Source organism: Henckelia pumila, chromosome 3 (assembly GCF_033568475.1).
Source record: "Henckelia pumila isolate YLH828 chromosome 3, ASM3356847v2, whole genome shotgun sequence".
Lineage (NCBI taxonomy): Eukaryota > Viridiplantae > Streptophyta > Magnoliopsida > Lamiales > Gesneriaceae > Henckelia > Henckelia pumila.
Window position 1 is genome coordinate 111,820,430 of NC_133122.1, and position 18,239 is coordinate 111,838,668.

Genomic DNA, 18,239 nt, shown 5'->3' on the forward strand with positions numbered 1-18,239 from the left:
CTTAGGGCCCACAATCCATAACTTAAGCCCAACAACACAAGCCTGTTATTATAAAAATTAATATAAAATTCATCGTGACTCCGATTGATAAACTGATTTTACCAATGTGCACAGAAACCATTTTTGCATCTTTTAAAGTCAAGATAATTTTTCTGAATCCGAATTCAGTGATTTCCAAAAATGCCCATCCCTATGTCATTTTATGAAATTTCACTCCCTTTTAGTTAAAAAGTCCAACTTTCTCTTTCATTAAATTTAACTCTTTAAATTTAACTATCTCAACGGGGTTTAGTAATCCATTACTTGTGTGACCCTCAATGGTTCAGGGATACAGCTAGTCGTGGGCTCACAACTCCTTGTGTCTCGGAACAACAATTTCCGACTTACCCATCGAATCATGGTAAGAGCGTCTAGCAACATCGCCCCATGATTCCCTAGGTATCACTGATAGTGCCTGCAAGAACCAGTAGGTTTTGGTTAGCGTACAGTACGGTCCCTTCATCCATATATCCCGATCGAATCAACAACCATTGGTACATCGAGAGTCGTTCGAGATTCGATAACTATGCAATGCATCTTGAAGATCAAATAGTGACATCGCATGTGCTACTAGGAAAACATTTCTTAAAGCACATCATGTACTCTGGCCAGAGATTTTTCACACTAATATCTCCTCAGATCGCATAGGATATCCACACTCTCAAGTACGTGGTGAATCCTTGACAACAAAGCATCGACTCATATATGTGTCGTAACTGTACCCAATTCCGACACCTGATGACCCCAATAGAGTCGGTAAATGAGTCAAAGTACAGTACTAGCATATAGAGTCTCAATGATGTTTCAAGTAGTAAGGACTAATGGTGTACAACCAAAACCGCGGACTTTATCCACTCGATAAGTGATAACCACTTGGAAAGTCCGGATAGGGTAGTTCGATCATTCATCATATGAATATCCATTTGCATGCTTTGAACATCTCCATGTCCATTACCAATGAAACGTGGTACTTGGAATCACAAATGCTAGTCTCAATCTCGAGCGATCCTTATCCTTATTAGCTGACGGCTCAATTGACTAGGAACTGTTTAGAATATACAGTGACTATAAGATGTGTTTCATAATAGTGATCTCTCTTTATTCACTATCTCATCTTACTTACACTATAGTATAATCAAGGTCTTTATCAAAACAACAATAGTATATCACAATATAACAATATGAAGAAAGACAAAGAAAATGTCATTAATGAATGTAAATTATATTAAACAAAGATTGTTTATACATAGAGTCATAAAAGCCCTTAGCCACAAGTTGGCTGACCGGGCACCCACTCTTTCAGCTTACATGGAAAGATGTTGCCTTCATTTGGACTTCGGATTGTGAGGAGTCATTGCACGAGCTACGTAGACGTCTTACTACTGCACCGGTACTAGCTCTACCTTCTGGATTAGGAGGATATGTTGTTTTCACTGATGCCTCTGGTCAGGGGTTAGGATGTGTTCTGACACAGCATGGACATGTTATTGCCTATGCTTCTCGACAGTTGAAGATTCATGAGAATAATTATCCAGTACATGATCTCGAGTTAGCCGCCATTGTATTTGCACTCAAGATCTGGAGGCATTATCTTTATGGCGAGAAATTTGAGATATTCACGGATCACAAGAGTTTGAAGTATTTATTCACTCAGGCAGAGTTGAATATGCGACAGAGACGCTGGATGAATCTTTTGAAGGATTATGATTGTGAAATCAAATATCATCCAGGTTCTGCTAATCTTACTGCTAATGCCTTGACTCGGCTGGTGAGACTTTCTGCACTTCAGACTAATGAAGTATCTCATATGATACAAGAGTGTTGTTCTTTGAGTTTTACGCTAAAGCACAGAAAAGGAAGGAATGGAATTCGATTGTATACTATTTTATCTGAGCCAGCATTGTATTTTTGGATCAGAGATGCTCAGATATCTGATGTTAAGACTCAGCGTTTGGCACATTTAGCCAATGAAGTTAATACATCTGGATTCCATTTTCAGGCAGATGGATTATTGTGCTTATCTAATCGAGTTGTTGTACCTAATGTTGCGGAGCTCAGGAATGATATTCTTTCTCAAGCTCACAGGAGTCGATTATTAGTTCATCCTGGAAGCATGAAAATGTATAAGGATTTGCGAACTAGATTCTGGTGGAAAGGGATAAAGCGGAGTGTGTATCAGTTTGTTTCAAGATGTTTGGTTTGTCAACAGGTCAAGGTTGAACACCGAAGACCAGGTGTATTACTGTAGAATCTTGAGATTCCCGAATGGAAGTGGGAGCACGTGACTATGGATTTTTTCACCCACTTGCCTATGACTTCACGTCAGTGTGATGCTATCTTGGTTGTCGTTGATCGGTTGACGAAATCAGCACACTTTATTCCTTACAACCGGGAGTATTCTTATGATCGCATGGCACGCTTATATGTCCAGGAGATAGTGCGATTACATGGGATTCCAGTAAGCATAGTCAGTGATAGAGACCTGCGATTTACCTCACATTTCTGGGGTAGTTTTCAGCAGGCGTTGGGTACCACTTTGAGTTTGAGCACTGCATATCATCCGGAGACTGACGGGCAGTCAGAGCGGACGATTCGTACTTTGGAGGATATGCTACGTTCTTCTGTTATGGACTTTGGCGTATCTTGGTAGGATCAGTTACCTTTGATCGAATTTGCCTACAATAACAGTTATCATCGTAGTATTGATATGGCACCTTTCGAGACATTATATGGTCGACGGTGTCGTACTCCGTTATTCTAGGATGAAGTCGGGGAACGACAAGTCGAGGGTCCTGAGTTGGTGCAGCAGATTGTAGACAAGGTGGATTTGATCAAATGGAGGATCAAAATTGCTCAAGATCGACAAGCCAGTTATGCTAATATTCACCGCAGGCCACTTCAGTTTGAGCCTGGTGAATATGTATTCTTACGAGTATCACCTTTCAGGAAGGTGATGAGATTCGGTGTGAAAGGAAAGTTGTCGCCTCGTTTCATTGGGCCTTTCCAGATACTGGAAAAGATAGGAGATGTTGCATATCGTCTGGCGTTACCGCCAAATCTTTCCAGTATATATAATGTTTTTCATGTCTCGCTACTTCGACAGTATATAGCTGATGAATCTCATGTGATTCAGTCTACTGATATTCAGCTAGATCCAGATCTGTCTTTTGTTGAACGACCACTCCTAATCCTAGACAGGAGGGAGAAAGTTCTTCGGAACAAGACTATACCACTTGTGATGGTACAGTGGCAGCGCCGAGGCGTTGAAGAAGCAACTTGGGAAACTGAGAGTCATATGCAAGCAGAATATCCTGAGTTGTTTGCTTTGTATTTTTTATTACCATGTAAAGATGTAATTACAGTTATTGTAATAAAACATGGTTTGATGTTTCATATTGTTATCTAAATTTGTCTTTAGATTTTATTTCGCGGACGAAATATCTAAAGGTGGGGAGAAGGTAGTAACCCAGATTCCATTTTAAGATAATAATATGTTAAACATGATTAAGGGTTAGTAATTAACCAATTTCGGAGTGTAATTTTACTTCTGAAGAAAAATTGGGTTTTTGACTTTGGGCCGGATCGGAAGCTCCGAACCCAGATCGAAAGCTCCGATCCCAGCCACTTCGAAAGCCGATCGGAAGCACAGAGATCGGAAGCTCCGATCCAGGAACGGAAGTTCCGATCTCCAACTGCCAGCAATGCTCGATGACTCAGCCGCGAGTTTTGACAAGTATCGAACGGAGGGCAGATCGGAAGCTCCGATCGTCGGATCGGAAGTTCCGATCCTGACGTGTCAAGCATGCACGCAGTGAGCGGATCGAAAGCTCCGATCCTGAAATCGGAAGTTCCGATCCTGGCCGGGAATTTCGCCTATAAATAGGGCTTGTCTGATTTCATTTGAATTACGAATTTCCGAGTTTCTTTCTTCATTTATATAGTGTGAGTTATACACTTGAGGGCCCTATCGGTTATAATAGAGGTTCTGAAATAACCAAGGTGTGGTTATAGTCATCCGGGACTAGCGACTCCAAAGGACTATCTACGGACAAAGGTATGGTCCGGGAATCTATTTAAGTTTCGGGAGTACTTATTAGCTTAGTTAAGGCTTATAGAACTTGTGTAGTGATACGGTGAACTTTTGAATATAGGCTTGGAACCTAGGATCTACTATACTTGAACTAGCCTAGAGGTACGTACACATTGACTGAGATTGCCAGCGAATATACATGTTTATATGTTGCATTTATTTGGCATTATTATATGACATGATATATGATTTACCGTTTTCTATATTCATATGTCATTTGCATATACACGTTGAGCCTATATCTTGTTATACCTGATTATAGAGCCGCTCAGCTCTATACTCGATAGTCTGTCACTGAGAGTACCGCGATGGCGGGGGCATTTATGTCTGTCTATTCTGGTGTACTAGACGAGTGTGGTTGCACCCAGAGGTTGATCCGTGCGGTGGCAGCACTCATGTGGCGCCGGTACTGAGCATGACTTTTCAGATGACCCTTTACCAGTCATCATGTTGCATGCATCGTATATATATGTTTACTCAAGTTTATGTACTGGGCGTTAGCGCTCACGTCCTAGTTGTTATCTTGGACACCCTAATCTACGGGGCAGGTCGCAGGATGGACGGAGCTGGTAGTTCAAGGCAGGACTAGGGAGCAGGAGCCTTGAGGAGTTAATTATACAGCATGATTCGATATAACTGTATAATGTTTACTTTTAAATATGGTTGTATCATTACAGATTTAAGCCTGAATATGTTTTACTAAGCTGATATGTAAATTTTGGATTATGTTTCCGTACGTTTTTACTCTGTTAAATATTTTGCTGTATTAAGTTTAATGCATGCTATTAGTTGCTAATTAGTAGGTGATTCCATGCAGGGTCACTACAGATGCCCACCTCAATGCCCACCTATGAAGTGACACTCATCCATTGAATGAGATGAGTGCCACCTCATAGGTGAACATGGAGGTGGGCAGTATAGCAAAACTATATATATATATATATATATATATATATATATATATATATATATATTTGTATTTGTATTTGTATTTGTCGTTTGTCATGAATAAAAAAGGTTGTGTTTTATATATATATATATATATATTTCTTTTATATGTATATTATCTATCTAATCTAATCTAAATATATGAAGACCGAAAGCGTGCGCAGGATAAATTGGGTAGTAATTATATAAACTCAAAGGTAGTAAATAAATTTTTATGGAAATTTTTATGTAATTTTTCATATTATTTTGATAGATATGGACGGATTCATATGTTTCCTTTCGAAATAAAATTCTACATGTAAAGAAACAGTAAAAATTACCAATCAAACACGTCTAAATTTAAAGTATTATTCATTTGATATAATTATATATGTCTTAACGAGTCTATGCATGTATTAGTAACATCTTTGGACCAATAGAGTATCATAAAAACTCACGTAATATCGTTTAACGGATAAATTTTATAAAATGATATATGATCAGATATATGAAAAATATGATTTTCTATGTCAAAAGTATTACTAAATATGAATCGAGTCCACCCGACTCACGAATTCCTTAGATTAGTGAGTTGTTTTTGGTGATTTTTTAAATTTGTCGGAGGATAGATTGTGTATTAATAATAAAACTTAAAATGCAATAAATTCATCTAAAAAAAATAAAATAAATTATATATTGATGTTAATGAGCACCAAATTTTTATTCTTAAAATATATCATAATATTCCGTAGATATTAAAACATACCTAGTGCGACAAGATAGTTCAAAAATGTGCTAGTTGGGGAATCTAACATCTAATCACTACTCAAGAACTTACTTATTCTACCAACTTGAACACTTTTAGGAGCAATGATGTCATAATGTGGGATTGACAAAGACTACATATATTATTTTTACTGGGAAAATCGTCAAATTCTTCCGGTAAGTTGTTATGACATTATTTATATCTATTCATGGTTTTAATTGTGACTTTTTTCTGACTGTTTGCTGTTGTTTTCTTGGTGAATGGGTAATAACATGTTAGACGTTAAGTATGATTTGGCAATACAAAATCAAAGAATGGATCTTGAATTAATCCTGGAGAAGGTTTAGATCGACTTATAAATCACATGTAGCTTCATAGAGCGAGGTTACTTGAACAATAGTAATCTCAACATTTTTAGCAATGGCTTGTCCTTGCAACCGTCTGCCAATACTTCTTCGTTTCTCCTCATCCACCCGTGGACTACTATCTGACAGCCAACATCCAAGTTCTAAGTCGCGGTACTTAAAAGACGCGAAGATTGACAAGCGTTGGAGAAAGACAACATTACTAAGGATGTAAGAAATAAAATGATACTCGTTCTCTGTTTCATTAAATCCATAAAATTCCACTTCCTTCAACTGAGTGTGGTGCCTGACAACTCTCTTCTCAGCTAGTTTACCATCACATGTCGATGAATGCTCCTACGAATAAAAACATTAGCCACAGATATAACGCAAGCATCATCATGATCATGACGGGGCGATGAATACCATTGATAGAGAGAACTTGTGCAGGAGGGGGCACACATCCAAAACAACAGTAGCAAGTGCTAGCAGATCGAGCTTCGTGTAGTATTTTAAAAATAAGGCCAACTGTCTGAGGCTGCCAAGAACGTCAACCTCACCTATCTTGAATACATTAGACAACTGCAAAAAACAGCTTTATTAAACATTTTATTGGCTTTTCTTAAGGAAATAAAGAATGGACAAACTGTGAAAACAGATTTCGCACCTTTAAGGAAGTGGCTGTATTCTGAAAAACCAGGCGTTTAAGTTGAGGTAGATCATTGGCAACCTTTTCAAATAAGTACGGAACTGAATCGTCCTCACGAGTTTCGATGTATAAATTTTGTAGCAATGGTACGTAAGTAAACGATAGTTCCATCATTTTGAAATCATGTAACACAAAATCAATTAGATTCATGGCAGACCACTGTCAAACTCTTTAATCGGAGATCGGGACCATGAATACATAATCTGGAAGGCAGCACACATTGCGTCAATTTTAATGACTGGAGGCAGGAACAATTCGACAAAATGCACTCTATTTCCTCAGAAGTGAATGCAACACTACTCATTTCAAGATCTTTGAGATAATTTTGGTTTAGTGCTTGGAAAACACCACCCTTCAAACATAGACGTTTCACCGACGATGCTTGGGGAAGAAAGTCAGAAGAAAAGACATGAGACTTGAATTCTTGCACATGTTCAGGACAAGTATATCCAATGGTAAGTTGTTCTATTCCCATGTTGCCAACATGATTCATCCAGTTTCGAAAACTGTCCAAGATGTGTTCATGAAAACAGCAAACCAATTCGAAGGACGTTATTTTAGAACCAGAATGATTTTGTAAAAAAGTATCTACTGCTCGGACAAACATCGTTGGCGATTGGCTCAAATTTTTCCCTGCATGATAATAATGACAAGAACAAGGAAATTTGATGTCTGTCGTAAAGGCGTAAACATGTCTCCATCTCCTGGATAGGACGCTCGTCCTAGCAGCATTTATGGCAGATAATCGCGATATAATCAAATTGATAATCTCATCTGGCAATTCACTAATCCTATCTTCCCTCTCCTCTGCATGCTTTATGCAAACAGAACAGCGTTAGTGCAAATATATTTGGAAGTTCAATCCACCAAGCTAGGCCTTCAAGAAACAACTTCAAAAGATAGGGAAAACAATATTTATTTATTTTTTAAAATTTTGATCTATATTTTGTCACTTTTAAGTCTCGTATCTATTTTTCTTTTTGTTTTTTAGAAAGAAAGTCTCGTATCTTTAAATGCTGGCAACTCCATTCCTTTTTCATGTCAAGTGTTGACACGCCGCTAGCTACCACATCAACGTAATATCGAAACAATGGATTAAATTGCAAAAACAATTCGACAGCTGAGTAAAAATGAAATTTGACATTGACAACATCCAGGGGCGGCCCTGAGTTGAGGCAGGCCGGGTGACCGCCCAGGTCCCCACCTTGAGACGGACCCCTAATTATTTTTAAATTAGTATTTATATAATACTTATATAATTTTAGTTAATAAAAAATTATATAACAAAATGAAAAAAATGATTATAGGTTTTTATGATTGCTTCCATTAGGTTAAATCAAAACAAACTCTCGTACCACACTAAATTTTTTTAATTTATCTACTTTCCTCCTGCGGCCATGCAAACAATTTACTCTAAACACTAGCAAATCTTCATTGTTCATAGATAGACATTTCGTCAAGTTTCTATTACTTACTATACAATTAAACCATGATATTCACTGAGATTGCAAATTTGAAATTGGGTATGTTTACAAAATGGTAACATTTTTTTTCCATTTTCTTCATTTACTAATTACTGCTTGATCGTTGCATTTCTATTTTATTAACTCATATTACATTAATTTATTATTCTCCTATATACATTTTTATTTTTGTTAGTTTTTTAGTTCATTATTTAGTACTATTTTATATTGCATATGGGTTCATATAAAATATTTTATTCTTGCATAATTATTCATTGTACGTACAATGTCAAAAAATATGACTTTGAGTGTATTTTAAATAATATTGATTGTGGAATAAGTTATTTTGAGAAATTATGTAAAATTTTTGTGACCTATAATTTTTTTAATTATATAATATAGTTTAATTTGATTATGATATTCGATTAGTCTACAACACTCTTCAAGTTAACGAAATTATCAATATTTTTATTCGACTCGGCCCGGCCCTAATTTATCTGATCGTCCTTGACAACATCGCAAAAATGAGAAAATAAGGTTAGTCTATGCTAAGTTGGAAATGTTTCTCCCCCTATTTCAATCATATTAAATCACGTGGGACCCTAATATTTGTATGGAAATTGACATATGTGTTAATGATCCAAAGATTGATATTTGACCAAATAATGGGGGAGAAGTATAGAATAATCCATCCATAATGGACCAAAAATACAGTTTTAGATTAAACTCACCGGATAACGTCTCGTTCGAGATTTTAGAACCCAAAATAATGCAACTCCGGCAAGAAGCAGCAAAGCCACGATCCCACAGCAGCCACTTCCTAGAACACAAGAATTGAGACTTTGTAGAAAAACCCACAAAAGAATGTCGGAGAGAATCGTAAGCAAGTGGGCAAAAAAGATTCAATCTTTCTCCCAAATTTGACCCACACAAAAACGTCACTATTCACATATTTTGGACAGCAAATTCATCAGAAGTAAAACTTACCAATCAAACAAACGTGCATCTTTTGGGGAAAATAATAATATTAGCTACTGTCCAAATCGTAACAAGTAGGGAAAAGATGCGACAATGTCTCCCTGAATTCTAATCCCTAATACATTTGTTCTTTCATTAGAACAAACTTCCGAAGAAGAAAAAAGAATGCCCAACTTTTTAATAGGCCAGGGCCCAGGAGGATAATTTTTCTGCATTAATATTAAGAATAAATAAATAAAAATATTTATTAGTGGATATTATAAAAATATGACATTTTTTAAAGATAAATATGGTATTTTTTCGAATTTACATAACTTGATATGATCGTTTGAAAAATAATAAAAATAAAATATTTATTGATTATATTATATAAAATATGACCATTTTTTTAAAAAAAATTTAGATAACATGATATTATGAAAAATAGTTTGGGATAATTGTTTCAATACACCCTTTATGAATGATTGATTGAAAACGTTGGGTTTCCCTCTAGGGTTTGAGAATCCTATTAGGGTTGGCTTGCCTGGTCATGTAGGTTTGTTCCACACGATCAAACTTTGATTTGTGCGTTGGTTTTAATCCACTGAAGAATGGATCCGGAGGATATTGTTAGGCTGGTAAAAGAGATGAAGCTTTCTTGCTCCAATCCTATTGAGGTGATCAATCTTGAAGAGGAGGACATTAGGATCGGGGAGGAAAGGTTAGCACGATGTTTGGTGACCAAGGTGCTTTCGACGAACGGTGTAAATCGGAAGCATTTCGCCAATAGATGCCCCTAATTATCCAAGCCGAAAGACGAATCGATATCGAGGCCACAGGTGATAATACCTTTTTTCTTTGAATTCCATTCTATGCGTGATCAGAATAGGGCATTGAGCGAAGGACCATGGAATTTCTCAAGATCACTCCTGATCTTTAAGAAACCAGTGGGGCTAAATAGTACACGCTCCATGTTTGACAAAACCGATTTCTGGATACAAATACATAATATTCCACGAGCATTTATGCATGAAGATCTCCCGCTGAGAATGGGACCATAGATGGGAACATTAAGGGAACTAGATAGGGGCAATAATGGCGTATTTTTGGGACGGTTTGCAAGTTATGCAATCATGGATGGCTCGCATGCTGATCAAGTGGCTAAGGATCCGTTGGAGATACCAAGAAGACCAGTTACGACAGGCCGAGCTAACAAGTTCAAGGAAGCACTTCAATTATTGATGATGAAATCACACGAGGGCATTGTATTTATTGATATTTAATTTGGAGGATGTTATAACCTTATTGGGGTCAAATGAGGTCAAGAAAGTGAAGAAACTGAAGGTCAAAGTCGAAGCTGTGGCGCGCCTGCGCGTACAAAGACTGAATTGATGAAGAATCTACGAAGCTTCAGCGCACCCGCGCCTTCCACATCGAGCGCCCGCGCTGCATCTGCGAAGCCCATACGCGCCCGCCCTGACTAGTGACGCGCCCGCTCTATCAACTTTTACACACACCGAAGTTGTTTGTGTGTGTGTTCAGGAATCTTAGTATTTTTGTATTATTTTGCTTATTTTGAGTCTTTTATTCCTACTAGAAAACTTTTAGGGGATATTATTATATCTTTAGATATATTTTGTGATATCTTTTATTATTTTGTAATTGTATTATAAATACAACAAACATTCATTATTTTGAATAACAATTAAGAATACAGATTATGGATTTTTCAAACTAAAATTCTCTCTAGAATTTTTCTTAAGACTTTTAGCTTTAATTCAAATCAAACTTATCAAAGTGTCAAAATTTTGTGGCGTTTGTCAATCGATTTTCACTTGGGTTGTCAAAGACAGGTTCCTTTGAAGGTCTAATTGAATTATTGATTGTTTTCTATCGTGATTCTATATTGCTAGTTACGGGTTCAACTAGAGGTGGAGATCAAAATCTGTTACTTTTTTCAAAAGTCGGGATAAAATATTTAATTTCTTTTGTATTCAAATTGAGGGTGTGATTCGCTATAATCGTGCTTGCATTTCATTCATAAGAATTCATATCAGTTGGTATCAAAGAAAGGCTTTGAGACAAGTAAGTATCTAATGAGTGCATTTTGTATGCATTAGTTCGTGATAAGTTTATGTCTATTTTGTGTGCATTCAATTGTTTTTATGCGTTTTTATGTGTTTTGGTGCATGCTTGTGTATTTCACTCTCCGGGTTAATTTTGTAGGAAAATGGATTTCTGAAGAATGAATTACGGAGCAGGCTTGGTCAAAAATTCAAATTTAATTTTATAGAGACCAAAATCAGATCTTCACAGTTCAAAATTAAGTTCAAGATGTTTTGAAGCTGCTGTCCAAATTTCAGCTTGATCCAACGGCTAAAATTCAAGATATGAATTTTTCAAACTCGTCGCACGGAGCAGATAAATCCACTCACTCGAGCGAGACTTGTGCTCGATTGAGCGAGCGAGACTTACAAAAAATCTTCCGGGATAGAAAGTTGCTCGCTCGAGCGAGCGAATCAAGCCCAGAAATCCTTCGAAATAGAGTCATGCTCGCTCGAGCGAGACCTGTGGTCGCTCGAGCAAGAGCAGCGTGCAGAATTTGTATTTTTGGAAACTCTTGCTCGGATTGGATGCTATCTTTGAAGACCCTTGGGCATATAAATACTCTTTCAATCATCAGATTAAGGGTTCCAACATGCAGAGAACGCAGACAAGAGGCGAGAGGCGGCTAGGCTTGGAGATTGGAGATTTGCTCCATCGTCATCAGAGTTTTTCTTTCTTTCTTCTTTTTGTTTGAATTCTAGTTTCAATTATTGAGTAGTTTGTTTTCAACCAAGACGGCGTGATTGGGCCGAACAATTTTATGTAGAAAACTTGGATGTTTGTTTGAGATTTTTCAGATTTGATTTTATTCTATTGATTGTCAGATTTATTTTTGTCTTGTGAATAGCCTGATCAACTGTTTGCTTGCATGCTAATCGATTCCAAGTCAACAGAGGAGGTATTGATTTCGATCACTTTGATAATCAACATATTGTAAAACCGACTAGAAATAGAATTCGGTTTCAGTGTGCGGTTTGGGTGTAAACTGAATTTTCACAAATATTTAATGTATTCAAATTTGATTCGAATTACGAAATATTAATCTGTCAATATTTGAGTAGGTTTGATTTATCTAGAAATAGACCTTTGAACCATTTAGGAGAATTTCCGTAATCTAAGATTAAATCTGAGTCCTAAATCGACTACATGCTACATTATTTGTTCGGTATCTACGTGTGTCTTGGTTGTCTCGTTTTAATTAAATTTTCTTTTCAAATATTTTAATTCTTATTTCTTAAGCATTTTTTATTATAAATTCTTATTTTATTTAAATAAAATTGCTTTTTATGATTTTGTCTAGATTAAGCTAAATAATTAATTCGTGAGAATTGACTGCAATCCCTGTGGGATCGATACTTGGACTCTCTGTCCACTTTACTATTACTTGACCTGGTACGCTTGCCAGTAGATTCATATCATACCAATTTATCCGGTCAAGTTTTTGGCGCCGTTTTCGGGGACTGTTTGATATCAAAATTTTTATTTCGTTTGAGATTAGACTTAATTTTAATTTATTTTATTAAATTCTGAAATTTTCTTCTTTTCTTGGTTATTTTCAGGTACTCATCTGCTAGTGCATGCACCGATCTTGACACACCAAATATCTCTTATCACTGGACTTGGAGATCGAGCGCACACTTAGTAGGATTTGGAAAGCTAGGAGAGATATTAATCTGGAACTCGATTCAGAAACAGAAGAAGAGATGACGGACAACCGTAATGTATGGGATCTGATTAGGCCGCCAGTTGAAGGTTATGGATCTAGCATAGTTCGCCCCACTATTGAGGCGAACAATTTTGAGCTGAAACCCTCTACTATTCAGCTGATCCAACTGCAAGCAAGATTTGGGGTATATCTGTGGAGGACCCCTACGCTCATCTGAGCGTTTTCTATCGATCTGCAACACGTTCAAGGTTAATGGGGTAACATCTGATGCAGTGCGACTGCGGTTATTCCCATTTTCTCTACAGGGAGATGCACTTGAGTGGCTAGATGATCTGCCTACCGGTTCTATCACTATCTGGACTGAGCTTGTTCAAACTTTTTTGAACAAGTATTTTCCTCCTACGAAGATGGAGAAGTTATTTTTTGACATTATTTCTTACAGGAAAAAGGAGGGAGAGTCCTTACATGCAGCATGGACTAGATCTAAGAAGATGTTGAGGATGTGTCCTCAAAATAATCTCACTCAGAGCCAGCCGACACAGACATTGTAGCGACCCAACCCGGATCCACTACCTAATCAGAGTTAAGAGCATAATTAAGCATGCATTAAAGTAAATCGCTGCGGAAGACTTAAATAAAAGAAGACCGGCAGAATACAACTGGTTAAACAAATTTGATTATACAACCTAATCGAATGAATAAGCCTAAAGGCAAAACCTACAACTAATCTTGTTGTCTTCACTAGTCACTGGCTACTCCAAGCTCCTGGTGCTCAATCTTGCACCTACACCTGCCCCATCGAATGGGGTGTCTAGATACACAGAAAAGACTAGACGTGAGCTCTAAGCTCAATACGAAAGCACGGGTAAAACATACAAATATGATGCATGCAAATGACAGGGTATCCATATCTGGGATAACTGTATACAACTGCTCGGTAATGACGCCTAGGACATTAGTGGTACAACCCAGGGAGCAAACCCTGCGTACACTGCTCATTCCTAACGGATGTGGACCGTGTCCCCTAGATGCTAGTACCATCCCATACCCGTCGGTAGCAAAGCACTAGACATCAACTGTCCAAACAGGGCTGAGTTACCCTACATGGCTCATCTCAAAATATGGACATGCACAATATGATATGCACATGCTGCATAATAATATGACACACAAATGCAACATATAAGCATGCAAAACCCGCTGGCTATCTCAGTCAGTACTTACATACCTTATTACATGTAGTCCTACCAGTCCCACTCTAGGTTCCAAGCCTATCATCAAATCTACAATGCAAATATCCATGCATCATTATTTAAGCTCTAAAAGCCTTAACTAAGCTATTGCATACTTCTCAATATTTTTAAGGAGACCATAGCTATACCTGCGTCCGTCGTCAGCCCATTGATGGCGACTATCCCGCAACTATGGGCACACCCCTGCTGCAGCTCTACAGCCTCGAGCACGACTCCACTACACGAGCACTGCTCCGCTACTATGTCAGACACTGTCTAACTATGCTAGAATATATTCCCTACTACAACTCTAAAATAAGAGTACCCAAAGCCCTAAAATAGAGCCACGTGGGCGAAGGAGAGGATTTCGGAATTCGCACGAATGAGGAGCTCGGACCTCATATTTATAGAACACGTTCGGATCGTCCAAACTAGCCTTCGGAGCGTTCGAACTGCTTCGGGCCGTCCGATCGTCTCATCGGATCGTCCGATCTCCGCCACATGTCAATCCAATCGCATGCAACCATGCACTTGTCCCGAACACTGTTCGGATGGTCCGATCTCGCCCTTCGGTTCATGCGAACCCTGTCCGGATGACGTCACCAATGACTTATTAATTTGGGACAGCTGGCTGGGCTATAGTTCGGATCGTCCGAACCCACTTCGGATCGTCCAAAGTCTTCAGAGCCTCCGAAGTCTGGCTCCGTCCATTTTCGGATCGTCCGAACCTTCCGAACCTTACCCACCATTTTTGAGTGTCCTGAATCCATTTTTGAACTCTATTAACCCATTTGAAATTTCCTTAATCATGTTTTACTTAACCTAAACATGATTACACGATTAATTATGCATTAATCGTTAATTCTGGATATAGGTCACTACATTCTCCCCCCCTTAAAATATTTCGTCCTCAAAATCTTGAGTAAAACCTCGAGAACGATAAAAACATTTGCCTGAGTGTCTGGTCAAAATAGCTTCCGAAAAACTCAGACTCTTGTCAAATTCCCTGTAAGCATCCATTAAATGCTGCACCGCATTAATATTCTTCCAACTGAAGATTACTGCTCTACTGGTCGACAGTCAAACTCCTCTAGCGCTATCGTGTCACAACACTGATACATCTTCCATTCTGACTATGATCTCACTGCCCACGAAGGATACAAACACCTGCTTGATCGAGATCATCATCCCATGTAAAATCTTAAACTGACGAAGACTAAGTCATAACCTGACCAGCTTAAGACATTTGTCGAACCACTAACCGAAACTCGATCTAACCATCTAATGGTTCCAAAACTTTTCAGTGTTCAACACCTCTTGTCAGGAAACACTAATCCCAAGACTGTGTTGACACAACAAAACCCGAATTCCCTCTCAAGAGAATCTTATTGACCCAAAGCTATACTCCAACATAACTGCTTAACATGATTCCAAACTGGTCATCCATCCCATGCTCCACCGAAGCGAACGAGCTTCCCAAGCAATTACTGGGAACTCAGACCATCCAGTCTAGTACCAATCACAGTTCATGTTTCTTAGTATAACTCAACACTGTGCCCTGATGAAAACTATCATCGCTCACCGATAATGACATTAAGTCATCTTCTAACCATCGGCTTGCGAAGTCACGCATACATTGCAATAGAAGTTATCACACCTCTGATGATCTACATCATCTCTACCATAGGTTATTCACTCACGAATTCAATCAATGGACATCCTCCTGATAGTTATACATACTCGCAATAACTGTATGCTCATCAAGACTAAGGCAAGCTCCCACCAATATGCTCGACTGGGACATTCCATAGTGCACAGACATTTGGAAACGCTTCCTATTCCATCTCGACACCCGACAGTTACATGCGTCTGATATAAATCAACTCGAAGTCTCTGATTATAACTTCATCGCTCGTCCCAACTTCCCAAGGTTGAACATAAAGATCCTGGAAAACTAAATCCCAACGGATCCTACAGAGTCAAATCATTCCTTTTTGCTGAAGGCATCAACCTTAGCGCTGAAAAGACTAATTCATCTATTCCCTAGTCACTCCGAGAAAACACTTATGCTCGAAGTAACTTGTCACACAAAACGTCTCTGATTGTCGTTCATTGCTAAAACACAATATCTTTGACAAACAGTCTGCATGGATGTGACTCACTGACTAAAAAGAACAAATTCGATCCGTCACGATCTTGCGAAATCTTTGATCCTAAAGGCAAACCTCGTTGGCTACTAAGTCGATCCTTGACTATCTCAGTCACTCCAGAGATATCGCATATCACTCGCTGAAAGATTAGTGACACCACCTGCTGGATCTCGAGAACAAGATCCCAGCTAATGTCATATCTCACGATCATCCACTGATGTTCATACGAGTACACAATTCTCGTTGGATCTCAAACACAACGATATACTAAGACATCATCACAAGAACACTTTCCTGGGAACTACCAATTTACTTGCTTGTTTCTCCTGACAAGTTAACACCTAACTTGACCATACAAGTCAATTGAAATCTTTCGGTATATTCATCTCTGGCAAACCTATAGACTCCAAAGCATCACCTGCTCCGAGACTGTACCAAGTACTCATCTCCTAATTAAGCACTAAGCGACAAAATACTATCCCAAGTATTTATCGATTGCTATATCCAAATCATCACTGATTGGATTTACCCTATCGATCTCGTCGAACTACTGATGCTCGCACTTGTCCGATCAAACAATCGCTGATCATCTAAACCTACGTGGCTCAATCAATAACCATGACTCAGCTGCCACGAAGAACTATTTCCAAACACTTGGAATACCCAAATTTCTCTGGTTCCAACACACCCATACTTGATAACTAGAAAATAGCTATTAGTAGCCTATCGACACAATCTCGTGCCTTACTACTGACAGCTATCTTGTGTAAGAGTAGGTGCCCAGTGAGCCAACTGTGTGGCTATGGGCTTTGATGACTCTTTGTATAAACAATCTTTTGTTTAATATTATTTACACTTTTATTAATGGCAATGACTTTATATTACTTCATATTGTTATATTGTGATATACTATTGTTGTTTTGATAAAGACCTTGAATATACTATAGTGTATGTAAGATGTGGTAGAACATGGGGATGTCTATCATGAAATACATCTTATAGTCATTGTATATAAGGATCGCTCGAGTTTGAGACTAGCATTTGCGATGCGGAGTACCACGTTTCATTGGTAGGGAACATGGGGATGTTCGAAGCATGCAAATGGATATTCATAGGATGAATAATCGAACTACCCTATCCGGACTTTCCAAGTGGTTATCACTTATCGAGTGGATAAAGTCCGCGGTTTTGGTTGTACACCATTAGTCCTTACGACTTGAAACATCATGGAGACTCTATATGCTAGTGCTGTGCTTTGACTCGTTTACCGACTCTATGGGGGTCATCAGGTGTCGAGATTGGGTACAGTTACGACACATATAGGAGTCAATGCATTGTTGTCAAGGATTCACCACATACTTGCGAGTGTGGATATCCTATGCGATCTGAGGAGATATTAGTGTGACAAATCTCTGGCCAGAGTACTTGATGTGATTTAAGAAATGGTTTCTTAGTAGCACATGCGATGTCACTAATTTGATCTTCAAGATGTATTGCATAGTTATCGAATCTTGAGAGACTCTCGATATACCAATGGTTGTTGATTCGATCGGGATATATGGATGAAGGGACCGTACTGTACGCTAACCAAAATCTACTGGTTCTTGTAGGCACTATCAGTGATACCTAGGGAATCATGGGGCGATGTTGCTAGGCGCTTTACCATGATTCGTTGGGCAAGTCGGAAAGTGTTGTTCCGAGTCACAAGGAGTTGTGAGCTCACGGCTAGCTGTATCACCGAACCATTGAGGGTCACACAGTGTAATGGAGTTTTAATCCCCGTTGAGATA

The 18,239-nt window shown here is 38.3% G+C and overlaps 1 protein-coding gene across 1 annotated transcript; it reads right to left on the bottom strand.

Annotated features, from left to right (window-relative positions):
- Positions 1 to 6,143: 6,143 nt before the first annotated feature.
- On the bottom strand, positions 6,144 to 9,434 carry LOC140893078 (F-box/LRR-repeat protein 25-like). The gene is made up of 5 exons (XM_073302153.1): positions 9,326 to 9,434; positions 9,070 to 9,158; positions 6,834 to 7,689; positions 6,593 to 6,748; positions 6,144 to 6,523 (listed from the first exon to the last, which is right to left on the bottom strand). Exons 1-3 carry the CDS (start codon positions 9,342 to 9,344, stop codon positions 7,012 to 7,014), a joined length of 786 nt encoding a protein of 261 aa, XP_073158254.1. The 5' UTR covers positions 9,345 to 9,434; the 3' UTR covers positions 6,144 to 6,523; positions 6,593 to 6,748; positions 6,834 to 7,011.
- Positions 9,435 to 18,239: the final 8,805 nt, after the last annotated feature.